The sequence below is a fragment of the Cynocephalus volans genome, chromosome 13, assembly GCF_027409185.1.
Source record: "Cynocephalus volans isolate mCynVol1 chromosome 13, mCynVol1.pri, whole genome shotgun sequence".
Lineage (NCBI taxonomy): Eukaryota > Metazoa > Chordata > Mammalia > Dermoptera > Cynocephalidae > Cynocephalus > Cynocephalus volans.
Window position 1 is genome coordinate 80,413,709 of NC_084472.1, and position 15,632 is coordinate 80,429,340.

Here is a 15,632-nt window from a genome sequence, read left to right on the forward strand (position 1 = left end):
TATATTAAATGTCAGTAGGCAATGGAGCAACATCTGCAAACTTCTCAGCTAGAGTTCTGTAGCCCAATAAACTGTATAAAGTTTATTTAATGTCAAATGCATAAGGAAGAGATTTTCTTGGAATATTATTCAGTGAGAAAAAGAAATAAGCAATCAAGCCATGAAAAGACATGGAGGAATCTAAAAAGCATATTGCTAACTGAAAGAAACCAATTTGAAAAGTCTACATACTATATGATTCTAATTATAAGACATTCTAGAAGAGGCAAAACTCTAAGAGACAGTAAAAAGATCAGTGGTTGCTGGAGGCTGGGGTGGGCAGGAGGGGGAGAGGATAATCATAGCTCAAGCACAGGGGGTTTTTAGGGCAGTGAAACCACTCTGTGTGATACAATAATGATGGACACATGTTATGAGTTTGTCAAAACCTGTAAAAAAACCTGTAAACACAAAAATTAAATTCCAATGTAAATTATGGACTTTAGTTAATAATAATGTACAAATATTGGTTCATCAATTGTAATAAATGTACCACACTAATATGAAATGTCAATAATAAGATAAACTGGAGGGGGATGGGAGGAGGTATGTGCACTTTCCAGCCAATATTTTTGTAAACCTAAAACTGCTCTAAAAAGGAGTCTATTAATTAAAAAAAAAAAAGATTAGACAAACCAGAGCTCAGAAAATATATAAATCTTAATCTTATTCTGAAAATGAAAAAGCATTTTATTTTGTACTTGTCAAAAAATATTCATCTTGGTGTGTGGAGCCAGAAATAGAGATAAAACTTAACACTTAAAGAGTAGGATGGATATGTATACGAATTCGGGAAACTACTAGTCACAGGATGATTGGGTCCTTTCTTAATTCTTGATTCTTGTGGCTCTCTAGGTCAGTAGCACCACTGGACTGTGCTCACTGGGGTGGGCTGGACAGTCTGTGGTCTATGCCTGGTAACACGGGGCTTTCTCTCACTGTACCGCTTCCTTTTCTGCTCTTTTCCCTAAACAGGAAAAGTTCTAAAGAAAAGGATTTCAAACTTCAATAAAGAAATAGTGACATCTACCTATAACTTTTGATGTTCAAAATGGAAATAACTGTTACTATATATACCATTTCTCCTCAAGACCAAATTTTTGAAATAATGATTTGGGCAAAGCTTGAACTTCTGTTGAGTGATTAACTAGTTAAATGGTACATGGAGCTTTATTTGCTAATTCTTGTTTGCTGACTCCCAGATCATTTCTAAACCTGTCTATCATTATTAAATACCATCTTTATAATAGTTTTTAAAAAAACCATTATACTTAACAGGACTAAAATATAACAGAAATTTGAAGTTGTTTTGGTACTCCTATCAAATTATCCTAACAGCATAGCATCTTTACTGGAGAAACTTAATTCTCAGAAATGTTTAAGATAAATTAGGGCTATTCCGAAGGGGAACAGAGCAGACTAATCAATAGAGAACAGAGCAGAAAGATAATGTTAGTGAGTTAAGCACCTAATTTAAAAAAATTCTGTCAATATTTATTTTTATAAATAGCTAATATTTATATTTAATTATTTACCAAAATAATGAAGAAATTGTCCTATTCATGCCTGGTACCAATTTAAGGTATTTTAAGAAAATTATTTATTCCTGCTTTTCTGTGGTGCATTTTAATAACATATTTAAAATATTTCATCTTAAACAGAGATCAGGTTTTTAAAAGGTGCACCACTTTTAGAAAAATGACCCAAAAGCTACAAATAAATGTCATAATTTTGGTGAAAAAAAAGTGACTACATCTAGGTTTTAAAAAGTTAGCAATATAAATGGCAAAATCAAATACATTTTAGCAAAGTCATTTTATATTTTTTAATAGTTTTTCTATGGCCCACAAGACAAATTCCCTTTCCATATAAAGATATTTGTGAAAGTAATTACAAATTTGAAACTGGTATTCCAGAAATAAATTTCACATATTAAGCTGAAACGGTCATTATTTTTAAATGTTGATAATTTGAAAGGTAAAAATGTTGTCACATTATCATTATAATTTACACGTCACTGATTAGTACTATGGTTGAACATTCCTATTTATTTTCTGTTAATTGTCTGATAATGTCAATACTGAGATCTTATGTTTCTCTTTTACAAATTTATAAATTTTAGAGATGTCAAACATATATGTTTTTGTAATGCTTTTATATTTTATTAGTACTTTCTACTGACTAAGTAGTTATCTAGGTAAATTATTTTCTAGATTTATTTTTGTTGTCATTAACACTTTAATCCATAAAGAAGTGAGGACCAAATCGTTTAAGTTATTGTAATATATTTTTACATATTTAATTAAAAACTAATTCATTAAACTGTTATTTCTTATAATTGATATTATTATTAGTGGCAATAAAATACAGCACACATTTCTTTTTCTAACATTCAGAGAACAAGATATCTTGACCACCCATGAAAGAGAGAAAATCTTCCTTTTTTTCTCCTTTTTTCGGGACACTGGGAAGTAAGAATGGATTCTTCCAATCTCAAAAAAATAAAATCTACTCACCTCAGAACTGGCTTGATTGTCAGTTTGTTTTAAGGAATTTATTAGTTATTATAAAAAAGAATAAGTACTGATTTTAAGCAAGACCAGATCCTTGGAGTCCTTTTTTGTTGTCACACATAAATAGTGATAATTAATCACATTTTAAAATGGTTTAAAATTTCTTTTGTTTGTTAAGTTATTGAAATAATAAAACTAAAATTTCCAAGAAAACAGCAAAGGCACTGGGACCACTATTGTGTGTCTAGTGACTTCACTGCATTTTTGTTAAAATATCTGTTGAGGCTGCTTATGTGCTTTTTAAATAAATGTTTGCAGAGAAAAAATAGTTGAAATTTTCTAATAATCTGTAAAGTTATGCTAACTTCTATAAGTAGGCATTCTAAATAAAAATTTTAAAAAGGAAAATAAATAAATATTCACAGACATTTAAAAATAGAATAAATTTTTCTCTTTAATTTTCAGTGAAAAGAAAGCAATACTTCTGAGTCACTGAATAGAGAGAGTCACTATAAGAAATCCACTAACTACTGATTATGCTTCTTGTGGTTTACTCATATTATTAAATGAGCATTTACTGCATATTTTTTCAAGATTAATTCAAAATTATTTCTCAACCAAATGACAGGATACTGCTTCCCCTCACTTTGAAAAAGATCCTCATAATACTTAAATATCTCATCTCCATTTGTATATTATACCTCTATAAGCTGGAGATTTTTTTCTTTTCAAGTCGTATCTGTGACTAATTCAGATATTATTTTGCCACGACTTGATGTCAGTGTTTTTCTCCTGTGAGGTTAAAAGTATTTATGGTTGAAGAGTTTAAAAACAAATCAAGAAATGCAATCCACAACTTAAATGTGAAACTCATTTTAAAACTGAAGCAATTTGTAATTTTCCACTCACAAATTATCAATAAGTTTTACTCCTGTCTTTTTTCTCCTGCTACAAATTCTTGATATTTATTATTCCTCTCTAATTAATTCTTACACTACTGCTAAGTGATCATTTTTTTTCCCTCTCATACGGACCAATTCAGGAAAAAAACAATTGTAGACAACACTGTTTTTTTTCACTTTTATGAATGGAAAACATGTTTATTCTTATTACCCATTTTCTTTATTGAATGGAATAATATTGAAGAAATAATTAAGTAAGTTTGTGCATGGAAGCAGCTTTCTAAACTTTAACCCTAAAATTAAATTACAAGATATATTGTGGTTTGGGATGTCACATATAAGTTGTACAAATGTGTTGCTGATCACTATATTAAACAGAAGAATAAACAGTGGTTCTTTTAAGTCCATTATTACATTCTTTCCTAGAAATTCAGGTGAAATATTTAATAGATGAAATAATGTCTTAAACATTGTCAGGGGCTTCTAATTATCCAGCCCTTCCCCAGTAAGTAAATTTAACAACTAATTCACAATGCAGAGGGTCCTGCTATTGGGAATTAAAAAGAGGAGAAGGTTTGTTGCCAGTTCTTAAAGAAGACTCCATTCCAGTCGGTGAGATAACAAACAGAAAAGTTCAATAACAACTGAACAAATAAAAAAGTTCAATTTGAAGTATTTTGAGGATACTTCAAAATGTTTGTAGAAAAATAGAATTTAAAGGTAATATGAATCTTTACGTGAACTTTTTGAAGACCTCTCATATATGCATACATATATATTCCTAAAATAAATGGTTGAGATAACAAGTATAGTATCTCTTAGGGAAGGGAAAAACACTGTCCAGAGAAGGCAAATTATGATAGCTATGAACATGAGAATAGATTTTTTTCTTTTCAAGTCATATCTGTGACTAATTCAGTATTTGGAAGATTATTGGAAATAAGTGTTAGAATTTCTGGTGGAATCAATATTAAAATTTATCTTGTTTAAGTACATTTTAAACATACTGTATATAAAGTAGTAAATAGAATAATTACCTTTAAAATTAGGTCTGATTCTTGCATCATATCCTGATGTTCTCCCCATTAATTTATCCAGAAAGTCTGAAGGTGACATTGGAGCAGTTCGAGATCTTGCGCTATCTGTTTCCTTTGTGGCGACCAAACTACAAAAGACAAGAAAACACTAGATTTTACAAAAAGAAGTCTTTCTAGCAATTGTTGTCTACAAATATAAAATTGCAATGCTAAGCACAAATACCTTTGACAATAAAAAGAAAACTTTAGTGTACAGTGAATATTATCATAATAAGACAGATTTTATGGATTTATAGTCAGTATTTATAAGGTTTTACATGTGTTCAGTTCAATCTAAACCTAGTAACAAAAGCCACTCACAGATTCCTAGGCTTTCAAAATCTGTATTTATTCAAACCTGACTTCTGATTGCAATTTTTAACTAAAAGTATTCTTAGTGCTTTAGATGTAATAAAATAGAAAAGTTCAGCTGTGAAATACAATTCTTATTGCTTTTACTGAGGGGAAAAACATCACCTTTCAGTTTTCATGTGTTTTTCTCAGCAGTAATAAAACTATTCAATAGATTAAACAATAATGTTCTTTCCTTCCATCAGGGCGCTCCTTGTATCAGTAACAGACCCAGTTAAATTCATTCTGCTTTCACTTACATGGCATTAACCTACAGTACTTTTTGTTCAGATCTAAAATGTTTGTGTCGAGATTGAGAAATTACCATAAATGTGGTCTGTGCACTGGAATATTATATGATTAGAACCTGTGTCCATGAAAGGTAAAGACTGTTTGTGTAATCTTTTCATTCAAACATTTTCCTTTTTTATGAAGCACCCAACCTAGAAACCCATAGAGTGACTTCAGTTCCTGTGCAGCTCCTCATTTACCCAGGTTAGTCCACAGAAGCCTGAGCCTGCTTGCTGAGATCAAATGATTCTTTTCACCCACAGAACTTCACTTAGAAAAATGAAACTGACTTTCTGAACACACATAGTGTTTGAAACTGATATATTCAACTGATGTCACTTCCTGAAGATTACCAGTCATCACACCCTCCCAGCTCTGCCGCTCAACTCTGAAGACTGCCAAACTCAATCATTTTGGTCACCCTCTTATCATAGCACAGTAAAGTTATTAAATTCCTTCTCTCTCTCCTGCCAGAATTTTAGTGAGTAGTGAAAATGCACCTTATAGCCATCATAGTTAAGTTGTCTACACATGATTATAAGCAGTGATTCATAGGCATGATTTTAAAATCTATTCTCAATGAGAATGTGAGAATGATATCTCTGAAAGCACATTACCACAGCTAACTACCTATTAGCTATTGCTTTGTTCTACAGGTTCAGTCTGGTTCTGCGCACTCTAAGTCACTTATTCTCCCAGTGACTCATTCTGTCATTCTCCAAAACAGAAGCTTCTCTCCCTGTTCTGTTGATTCCATATTACTTTGTAATCCTTTATCTCTGATTATTACTGCTCAAACAAGCTCCCTGCACTGTGATCACTGGGAAGTTAATTCTAATGCAAAAAAAAAAAATCATAATAATAAAGAAAAAAAAAAAAACCTTTCTATCTTCTCAATGACTCTAGAACTGTCCTCTACCATCTGGCTTTAAGTAACTTTTCCATGTCTTTATTAAGCAAAATTTGCTCATCTTCCATGGCCCAAGATTATACAATGAAAAGTCATTGCTGGATCTCTCATAGCTACATACTGCTGCTTCTCAACCATTGCTTTTATTTCCCTCGCAAAATGTCTCCTTTCAGTTATCAGAAAATAAACTTCTGCTTTCTCTTACCAACAAATATACCAATTTGTCTGGATATGAACCAATAATAATCTGCCCCCCTCCCTTTTAAAAATGATGGATGTCTGTGTATACTGAACCATAATCTTTCAGATGCACTGGATGGGGGAAGATTATTTTGGATTATCCAGGTCAACCCTATATGCAGCAACATGTATCCTTATAAGAGAGAAGCAGAAGTATATTTGAAGAGTCAGGGATTTACTTTGCATGTCTCAAAACTTTTCATTGAAAGCTGAACACCTTAAATAATATAATGTGGAAACTCTGAAAATAATATTATCTTTCTTCCCCGGAGTTTGCTCTTGTTGCTGTCTTTTTTTAAATTGCCTTTTCTGAACTAATTCTATAAAGTCCACATTCTTTGTCATATATGATCATGGAAATATCTACTTGGTTAGCTTAGAAATCAGCTACTAATTGAACAGAGATTCTCCTAAATTCGTAGAACCAGTAAGTCTCCTAGTATTTGCTGGGTACTCTGTGTTCATGGGGTCACACCTTCAACACTGTGTCAGGCAGTTGACAAGCTCTGCCTTGGCCTTTTCTTTCATATCTGCAGGGCCAAAAGAACAGCCAGAATTGGGAGCTTGGGGTCTTTTCAGGTCTTTCCTGGGCATGCACAAACCCTTGGGTATATTAGTTTGCTATGCTGCCATAACAAAGTACCACCAAATGGGTGCCTTAAAAAATAGAAATTAATTTTCCCACAAGTTTAGGGGCTTAAAGTCCAAGATCAAGTTATCAGCAAGATTGGTTTCCTCTGAGGGCCTCCTTCTTTGGCTTATAGATGGCCATCTTCTCTCTGTTTCTTCACACGGTCTTTCCTCTGTGTCTGTCTGTACTAATTTCCTTTCCTTATAAGGACACCAATTATACTGGACTAGGGACCACCTATATGACTTAATTTTATCTTAATAACCTTTTAAAAAACTGTATCTTCAAATGAAATCACATTCTGAGGTACTGGGGTTAAAACTTCAACATATAAATATCAGAGGACACAGTTCAGCCTTTAACACTGGGCATCTCACAGCACTGTACATATGTGTGGCTCTCCAGGTGCCCAGAAATACACAGAGATTTTTCAACCCCCTATGAACATATCATTCCCCTGCATTTCCATTTAAGATTTTGGATAAGCATATCGTTTGCTCTCACTAGTACCCACTGCCTTAGGCACCTGTGAAAGTTAAAAAATTGCCTCTAACTGTTTTTGTCAAGCTTCTCAATGAAAAAGGCATTTTGTAGTGGTTGAGCTCTAAGTCAAATAAAAACATTGTTACAAGTGGGGTCTTCCAGAGAGCTACCAGACAGGTCAAGCCATGATAATTCTCTAAGAATGAGGCCTTCAGGGAGCTCAGACTCTATTCTGCCCTTAGGTGGCTGCCAGGTTACTGATTTTTCCCTCTGATTGTGAGCTATTGGTCTACTATGTTATCACAAAGCTGGAGAGAAGCGGCATGGGAATAAAGCAAGTTACAATGCAATAAATCTCACTGTTCTTTTCAAAAGTAAGGTATTTTTATTGATTACATCATGGATCACTGCAAACCTTTAATCAATTGCCAGAGTTCTGAAAATGTTGATTCACACAATTTTTGCCAGTTTTCTCATTGCTTTTATGGAGGAAAAAATTTACGGCGGTCCTTACTTCACCATTTTTGTTGATGTCATCCCCGTAACTACCTCTTCCTAGACTTTTTTTTAATATTTGTTTTATTATATCTTCGCTTCAAAGAACCATGCCCCTCACAGCTCCATCTTGAAGTTCCTCCTCTGCTCTCTTTCTGTACAATTGTATTTACTCCTGTGGTATCAACTATATCCCACGATACTATTTCGTAAGACTTTTGAACAAATATCATTTTTCATAAGTAATGTCAAGATGTGCTTTAAAAAAAAAGGATACAGAATTTGCTTTTTGGATTTTCCCATAATGAATATTCAAAAACTGTAATTGACTGAATATCAGTAAATATTCTATATTATTGTTATTCTTGTGGCAGTCATAAATTAATAGTTATATATCTGTCTATCCACGTGTATGTATCTACTTATCTATATCTAATTCTGTTGAGAGAGGGAGTTGCCATATCAACACGGCAAGTGTTGCTGATTAGGCACTTTCAAAATTTGCTATATTAAAAAAATAATAATTGGATTATTGCAATAATCATGCTTTTCTGAAATTTGATCTGACATTGATCCTATTAAAATTCCATTTGAAATATGCTCTTATGGCCAAAAATATTTGCTTTCAAATATATCATGCAAAAATCATGATGATATAGGAGGTGCTCAGTTTCCCTGGGCTCCGGTTTCAGGACACGCCTCTGGGTTTCCAGCCACTTCCTGAGGTCTCAGGCCCCCTCCTCTGGGCTCTCCCCTGGAGGAAAGTTACTGTTGCCAGTTAGACCTATTTTCAGCACCAACACAGGGAAGATGAAATCATGGGCTGGCTGAGCATGTGCAAGACTAAATATTACATAACTCGGAACTACCTAGGTAATTGAATACTCATTAGATAGAGAGACTATATAAAAGCCAAATCCCAGCTGAAGGCAGGGTTGTTGCTCATTTTCCTGGAGGCCACCCATACTTCACTGGCTGAGGTGTGTATACTTTACTTTGTATCTAACTTACTTAAGCAGCTGCTCATTCTCTTGAGCCAGCCTGCACTTTGTACTGAACATTAAGTATGTTTTTCTTGCTCTTGTGTTATACTTGATGTATGTACTGAACTAACTTTTGTGTTAGACTTGGTGTGGGCTCTGTTCAGTCTCTGGAGCTATGCTGCACTCTCTCTGTGGAATCTGTATTTCTTATCTATTTTATTCAACTTGTTCTCACTTTCTACTGTGACTCTGCCCTTGAATTCTTTCCTGTGGCAGAGTTCAGAACCGTGTAGAAGGACTGCGTAGGTTGAGGCTGACTACCGGGCCCCCCAGCCCTACCTCCAACATCAATGACACTGATTGACCAGGGAAAGGAATATGTAAAAATCCATTTTATAAGGACAAGAGTTTTATGAGTAGAAGCTCATTTATTTATTTAACAACCACTACTGATGCTTTCCAAAGAGCCTGGCATCATGCCTGAAACAGTTTCAAAAAGAGAGATTACAAATTTAAAAAATATATTATATGTAAGTATAATATATGTATATATAAACATATAGCCTCCATGTTTAACATTTTTAATTACCAATATACTGCTGAAATAGTTTCTATCTACTAAAATATAAATTTTTATTGTTTATGAAATTAGTAATTAAAGTAAGCTGAAGGAAAGAAAACATACCACAGACTATGATGGAAGTTATATTTCTGGTAAATAATCTTAGAAGGGTGAGCCACTTCATCTTATATCAGGAAATCTTTTAAAATTATCTACTTTATCTAAAAATGGTTACTATTCATGGCCCTTTACCAATTCTTTTTGCCCTCCTGTCCCACTTCTAGTACCCTCAGTTCTCTTTTTGAAAGTTCAATGCATTATTGTGACTGTTAAATCTTTCTTTCTTTCTTTTATTTATATGTTTATTATTTTAGCTTCCACTTATGAGTGAGAACATATGGTATGTCTCTTTCTGTGCTTGACTTATATTATTGAATATAATAATTATTCTGATTTGAACGTCACATATTGTTCATGAATATTGATATTCAACTCTTTACAACACAGATATGTACATTCAACTATGTTACAATAAAAAAATTAAATTAAAAAGTTACTTTATAGTCAAATATCACATTATTTTTTCTATTCCTTAATACTAAAAATTAAAAAAATATTTTATACCATATATGTAAATTAAACAAGAAATTATGATTCTTTTGGCATGGCACTTAAAATTAATAAAATCTTCAATATAATTTCACTAATGAATGAAGATGAATGCATAAAACACAAGGGCTGGGATGGAGGAAGGATAGATAAGATATGACAAATTATTTTAAAAATATAATACACATGCTTTTATAAGCCTTTTATATAAAGTTCACTAACAACAGAATTAAAAGACACTAACAGTAAATTATAAAATTATATTATATGCAAACTATATTTTTATTATATAAAAGTATCCTTTCTTATGCCATAATGCATCCAAATATTTAGTGAATATTGAGATAATGAATTTTGAGTCCTCACATAATTTATCAAGTGCAAAGCATTGTACTAAGAATAATAAAGTACATAAAAAACAAGTTTGAATCTTTAAGGTGTTCACAGGTCAGTAGATTGTTCTGTTTGATCTCCCTGGGGAATGAGCAGGAGCTGGAAAATGAAACCACGGTGAAGAGCATGATTGGTTGGCTGCTTTTTTCCTACACTAGGAGCAAAATTTTTGTGTTTTATAATAGAGGTTCAAAACCAAGCTTTGCAGATTGATGGCTATAAAAGTTAGAAAATTCTGAGCAGAGAAATATTCCAATTTTCTTTATTGGTTGCTATGGTTTACATAATTATGTCTCCCCCAAACTCATATGTTAAAATCCTAACTCCCGAGGTGATGATATTAGGAGGTGGGACCTTTGGGAGGTGATTAATAAATTAATGGAATTAATACTCTTATAAAAGAGATCCCAAAGAGTTAGCTAGCCCCTTCCACCATGTGCGGACACAGCAAACAGACAGGAAGTGGGCTTTCACCCGACATCTAATTTGCAAGCACCTTGATCTTGGACTTTCCAGCCTCTGAAACTAAGAGAAATAAATATCTGTGATTTATAAGCTATCCAGTTTATGGCATCTTATTATTGAAGCCTGAAGAAACTTCAACATTACTTATGTTTCCTTCAATGACACAGCAATTCAATTGCTTATGGGCAATTGATTTTGTTCTTAAGGATTCACAATTTTGACTCAAAAAGAATTGTTGTCAGCAAAATTATACTGAGTAATTGGCTAAAAAAAATTTTTACTTAGTCTGTTCCTTCCCTTTATAAAAGGAATGTAGGCTTTGTATACAGGAAGACTTACTGTCAACTACAATTCTTGTTCTGGTATTTTTATCCTAAAACTTTCTTCTCATTACAGTAATAGTTGAACCTTGCACCATGTAAACATTAGCAACCTGCCCTGAGAAAAGTGTCATTTAAGGAAGCTCATAGCAATAAATACATAGTATGAGGCTCCATATAATCAATCAGAATCTTACTATAATTTTTAAATGGCCAACATCATCTGTATTTACATATTTTAAAACATTTTTTAAAGTTATTAAAACTCAGAGTAGGACAAGGTAGTAGGAAGAAATCCAAGATTAATTTAGAATGAATTTTGGAAAAGAAACTTTATCCTCAAAGCCATTTCTTTTTGTCTAAACCTCCTAGTTTCAACAAAACTGACATTTTTATAGCAGGTTACTAAGATTGTTAGAAAATTACCCACGATCAGTACTTTTAAAATAGTAGCTTTGACTTTTTTGAACATCCTTTTATTTATAAATCTCCTTAAAATCTGTGTTAATAGCTTGCTTGCCACACTTAGCTCTTCTTTTCTAGGTTGTAGCAAGTATTGCATTTTACTATAAACTTTTCTTGGAAACTATGTGTGGGCTCATATATATTCCCATCAATGAATATTTTTTCACTTAAGTATTTTATATATTCTTGGTTATATGTAAAGACATGCTACTTGAAATTCTTAAATACTGGCAGAAACTTATTCACTTTACTGAAACTGAACATCAAAATTTATCAAAAATATTCAATAAGAGGATAAAATATATTAGTTTTGGAGGCCAGAAATGACCACTAAATATAGATGCTTTTAAGATGACTTTAAATACAATTGACAATAACTATTTATCTCTGTTAAGTACACCTTAAAACTATGATAAAAAAACATGAATGTTATAGCTGGGAAACATAAAGTGGGTTTCAGACAGGTCTTGGCAATGGGACCACAACCTCTGTGCATCTATTTTCATGAGGTTAATTCCACAAACCAGTCCTGAAGGGTTATGGGTCCTTGTGGGAAAAAAAAAAAATTGTAGTTGTTATTATGCAAGATTAACAGTTATTATTATTTAAATTATTATTATTTGCGAGTTGTAACACAAACGCTTCATATTTCTAGCCCCAGTTTGAAAAACAAGACACAGAATGGAAAAGATGTGCCTTCTGTCCATTTCTTTATGCTTCAGTTTAGGGAGAACCAAAGAAAAACTGGGACATCAGGGAATATGTGACATTCTGAGTACTTCAAAGTAAAGCACACTGCTTTAGAAAAGGAATCATTGTAGTGAAGACATTAGCAGCGAAGCATGCTTTAAGTTGATTGTTTGACCTTAATTATTAATAAGGAGACTAAAGGGGAAGAATATAAAAAGGGCTATTCTAGAACACCTCTGGAGACTCAGAAATAACTAAAAGTTGATGGGCTACTGGGATCTTGATTCTTGCTACTGTGAGCAATGTGGCAGTGAAATATGATTATTATTTTAAATTGGTCTTATTTCCACCTGAAGTTTAATGAGGTCTGCGGAATTCTAATTACCTAACAATAGAAATGATAGCTGCTTCCTGATCAATTAGGCACAGGACTCATATACATAATATCGTTTAATTCTCATAACAGTCTTGCTAGTTAGGTACTATTACCTATAGATCACAGATGAATAAGCAGAGGTATAGAGTGAATTTGGAATTTTTTTCCAGGCCACTCCGATAGTAATGTCTACATCTGAAATCAACCAAATCTTCTGATGAAAACAACTAGAAAAGGTAAAAAAAAAAAAAAAAATCTGAGCATTGGAGCTAAAAACACAGTGAAAAATGACATAGTTAAGGCCTAAGAGAAAAGAAATTCACAGAGTTGAGGCCAGTTTTTGGAGGTGCATTTTTTAGGGGTGGCAATCAATTTCAGGAGTAGTAACTGAGAGGCTAACAACCTGAGCACGAGTTTGAAAAACATTATGGGTTTAGGGGAGACAAAAATTACATTCCAGGACTCACCGAAGCAATAAACTCATGAATTAGAGATCTCAAAGATTCACAGCTTTTAAGTAAGAATGAATGAGAAATACAGAACAAATACAGAAACTTTAATAGGAAGCTAAATTTTACCTGCAATAATCTCACTTTCCAAAACTAGAATAAAATAATCCCAGATTGCTAGCAATCTACTTCTCTAAATAATAAGAACAAACATAAATCCTTTCTAGAGAAAGAATAAAATATCACTCTAAGCCTCAAATTATGTCTAATGTTTTATATACAGCATCTAAATGCAATAAAAATGAGTAGGGAAAAAAAGTAGAATAGAAAAAACTGTAAGATCTCAAAATCAAAACATGTAGAATAGAGATATATACACCAAAGATTCAGATGATGAATTTTTCTCACTGACTTTTAATGATTATGTTTTATATGTTTGAGGAGATAAAAGATAAGACTAAAAATTTTATCAGGAAAATCTAATCATAATTAAAAACTAAATGGAAATTCTGTAATTTAAAAATAAACTAAAATTAAGAACTTAATTGTCTTACCAGCAAATTATGCACAGCTCTAAAGAGAATTAGTCGTTTGGAAGACAGATCAGGAAAAAAAAATATATAGAACACAGCAAGGAAAGACAATAAAATGAAAAACAGAGATTAGACAGTAAAAAATGTACTGTGAAATGGTATAGTATCTATGAAACTGGAAAGCCAGAATGTGAAGAAGATAGAGAGACTGAGACAGAAGCAATATGTAGTCAGTTAATTGCTGAGAATATTTCGAAACTATGGACACCTAGCTGCAGAATCAGTAAGTACTACAAATTCCAAGCAATACTTGAAAAAAAATCATCTTGATACATGTAATAAACCTGCCAAAAAATAAACACAAGAAAAGTCATACATGTAGTTGATATCAAAGTAATTTTATAAATTTCATAGATTTTACTATATGAACTCTAAATTACAGAAGGTTAATTTTAACAGATTGTTTTCTGATAATTATTTAATTCATGTGATTAAGAGACACAACTCTATGAGGTGCACTGGCTAATAATTCAGGAAATTGAGATTTTCTTGATTCATAGAGCAGACATCCTCTCATTTCTATTTGTGTTCCATACTCTCAAATGGGTTTGTAATGCTTACTTTCAAACACTATATCTCCTTATTCCATTTATTCTCCCAGTTTCCTAGATCACTATTTCACACTTATCCTTCTTTTCAATCTTCAACTTCTTATTTACCACTCTCACTCCTTGAGAGAATAGAAGAAATCGAGGTTCCATCCTCACACTGCACATCTCCTTCTACCGGAATTAGAAGCCACGTAATCCTGTCTTCACACCTCTTACTATGATGGATGGACTATCTTTGCCAGTAGCAGGGGCCAAACTTTCTAACTATGCACTAGATCCCATCCGGTCTTACCTAGTCAAAGATATCATCTCTCCCTGTCTCTTCCATCAACAACACCTTCTGCACAGGATCATTCCCAATACATACAAGCCATACTGTCCTTCCTCTTATTAAAACAAAACAGCAAAAACTTTCTTGATCCCACTACTCATTTCAGCTACCTTCCCATTTCTCTTAAAAGTAAAACTCGGTGAAATAATTACCTTTTCTCACTATGTCTAATTTCTTTCTGTATACAGACAGTCCCCAATTTATGATGGTTTGACTTAACCGTTTTTTGACTTTATGATAGTGTGGGCTGCCATGTGTTTGTTTTTAAAAACTGACAATGAGTTTGTCTTAAAATAATGATTGCATTGTTTTTCACTTTCAGCACAGTATTCAATACATTACATGAGATATTCAACGGAATACTTTATTAAAAAACAGGCTTTGTGTTAGATAGGCCCAACTGTAGACTAAGGTAAGTGTTCTAAGCACATTGGAGGTAGGCTAGCTAGGCTAAGTTATGGTGTTCAGTAGATTAGTTGTATTAAATGCATTTTCAGCTTACAGTATTTTCAACTTGTGGTGGGTTTATGGGGATGTTGTAATCCCATTTTAAGTTAAGGAACACCTAAACTCATATTTGCTCTTGAATCCACACCAGCCTCCCTCACCACTCCATCAACACAATGCTCTTGTCAAGGTGCTAATATCCTCCACATTGCTAAATCCAGTGGTTAATTCCTATTGCTCATATTACGTGAATAGCATAAAAAATGTCTGATCACCCCTTTTTGCGACACTTGCTTCATTTAGCCTTCTGTAAGCAGTTTTCCCTCACACATTATCTCCTACTGCATGTTTACTTTTGAATCTTCCTTGTTGGCTCTTTGTTATCACCTTGACCTCTAAACATTGGAGTGCTTTTTCTCAATTATCAACATTTTTCTCTAACTACACCTTCTCCCTTGGTGATTCCA

At 32.9% G+C, this 15,632-nt stretch overlaps 1 protein-coding gene across 2 annotated transcripts in view; it reads right to left on the reverse strand.

The window, feature by feature from the left end:
- GLRA3 (glycine receptor alpha 3) overlaps window positions 1-15,632 on the reverse strand; it is a 160,231-nt gene that overhangs the window by 121,462 nt on the left and 23,137 nt on the right. For both annotated transcript variants that reach the window (XM_063077170.1, XM_063077171.1), the window contains exon 2: window positions 4,492-4,619. In XM_063077170.1, coding sequence (XP_062933240.1) covers window positions 4,492-4,619 — 128 coding nt within the window. The remainder of the gene's footprint in view (window positions 1-4,491; window positions 4,620-15,632) is intronic.